The sequence below is a fragment of the Trypanosoma grayi genome, assembly GCF_000691245.1.
Source record: "Trypanosoma grayi strain ANR4 Tgr_1486_V1, whole genome shotgun sequence".
Lineage (NCBI taxonomy): Eukaryota > Euglenozoa > Kinetoplastea > Trypanosomatida > Trypanosomatidae > Trypanosoma > Trypanosoma grayi.
The window spans coordinates 1-348 of record NW_008827104.1 but is presented as its reverse complement, the minus strand read 5'-3'; the positions used below and the strand labels follow the sequence as shown (position 1 = coordinate 348).

At 50.6% G+C, this 348-nt stretch overlaps 1 protein-coding gene across 1 annotated transcript in view; it reads left to right on the top strand.

Moving 5' to 3' along the window:
* Positions 1–7, top strand: part of DQ04_14861000 (ribosomal RNA methyltransferase) — a gene marked incomplete at both ends in the record, with an annotated part of 1,215 nt that extends 1,208 nt beyond the window's left edge. The window contains one exon of the mRNA XM_009317214.1: positions 1–7. This exon is cut by the window's left edge and continues 1,208 nt beyond it. Coding sequence (XP_009315489.1) covers positions 1–7 — 7 coding nt within the window.
* Between the last annotated feature and the right edge of the window lie 341 nt (positions 8–348).

Genomic DNA, 348 nt, shown 5'->3' with positions numbered 1-348 from the left:
AAAATGATGCAACAACGTGCGGCTATCACAGAGGTTGGCGTGTTTCTTTTTTGTGTGTTGTTGTTCGGCGCCTTGATATCTCTGTGTCTCCGCTCGTGTTATTTTCCTCTAAATCCACATCTACTTACCCATTGGGGCACTCCCCTTGCGCTCTTCATTCCGTGCGAGGTTGCATCTCTCCTTTCCGTTCTTCCTCTTTGGCTTTCTCCTGCGTATTTCCTCCACCCTCCCCCTCCCGTGTGTGTGTGCCCAGTCAATTGCAAACAGCAAACGAAAGCGAGAAATACGGTTCGAAACAGATAACGGAGGGGAGACAGGCAGCAGGACACGTAGAAGCAGCAGCAACAG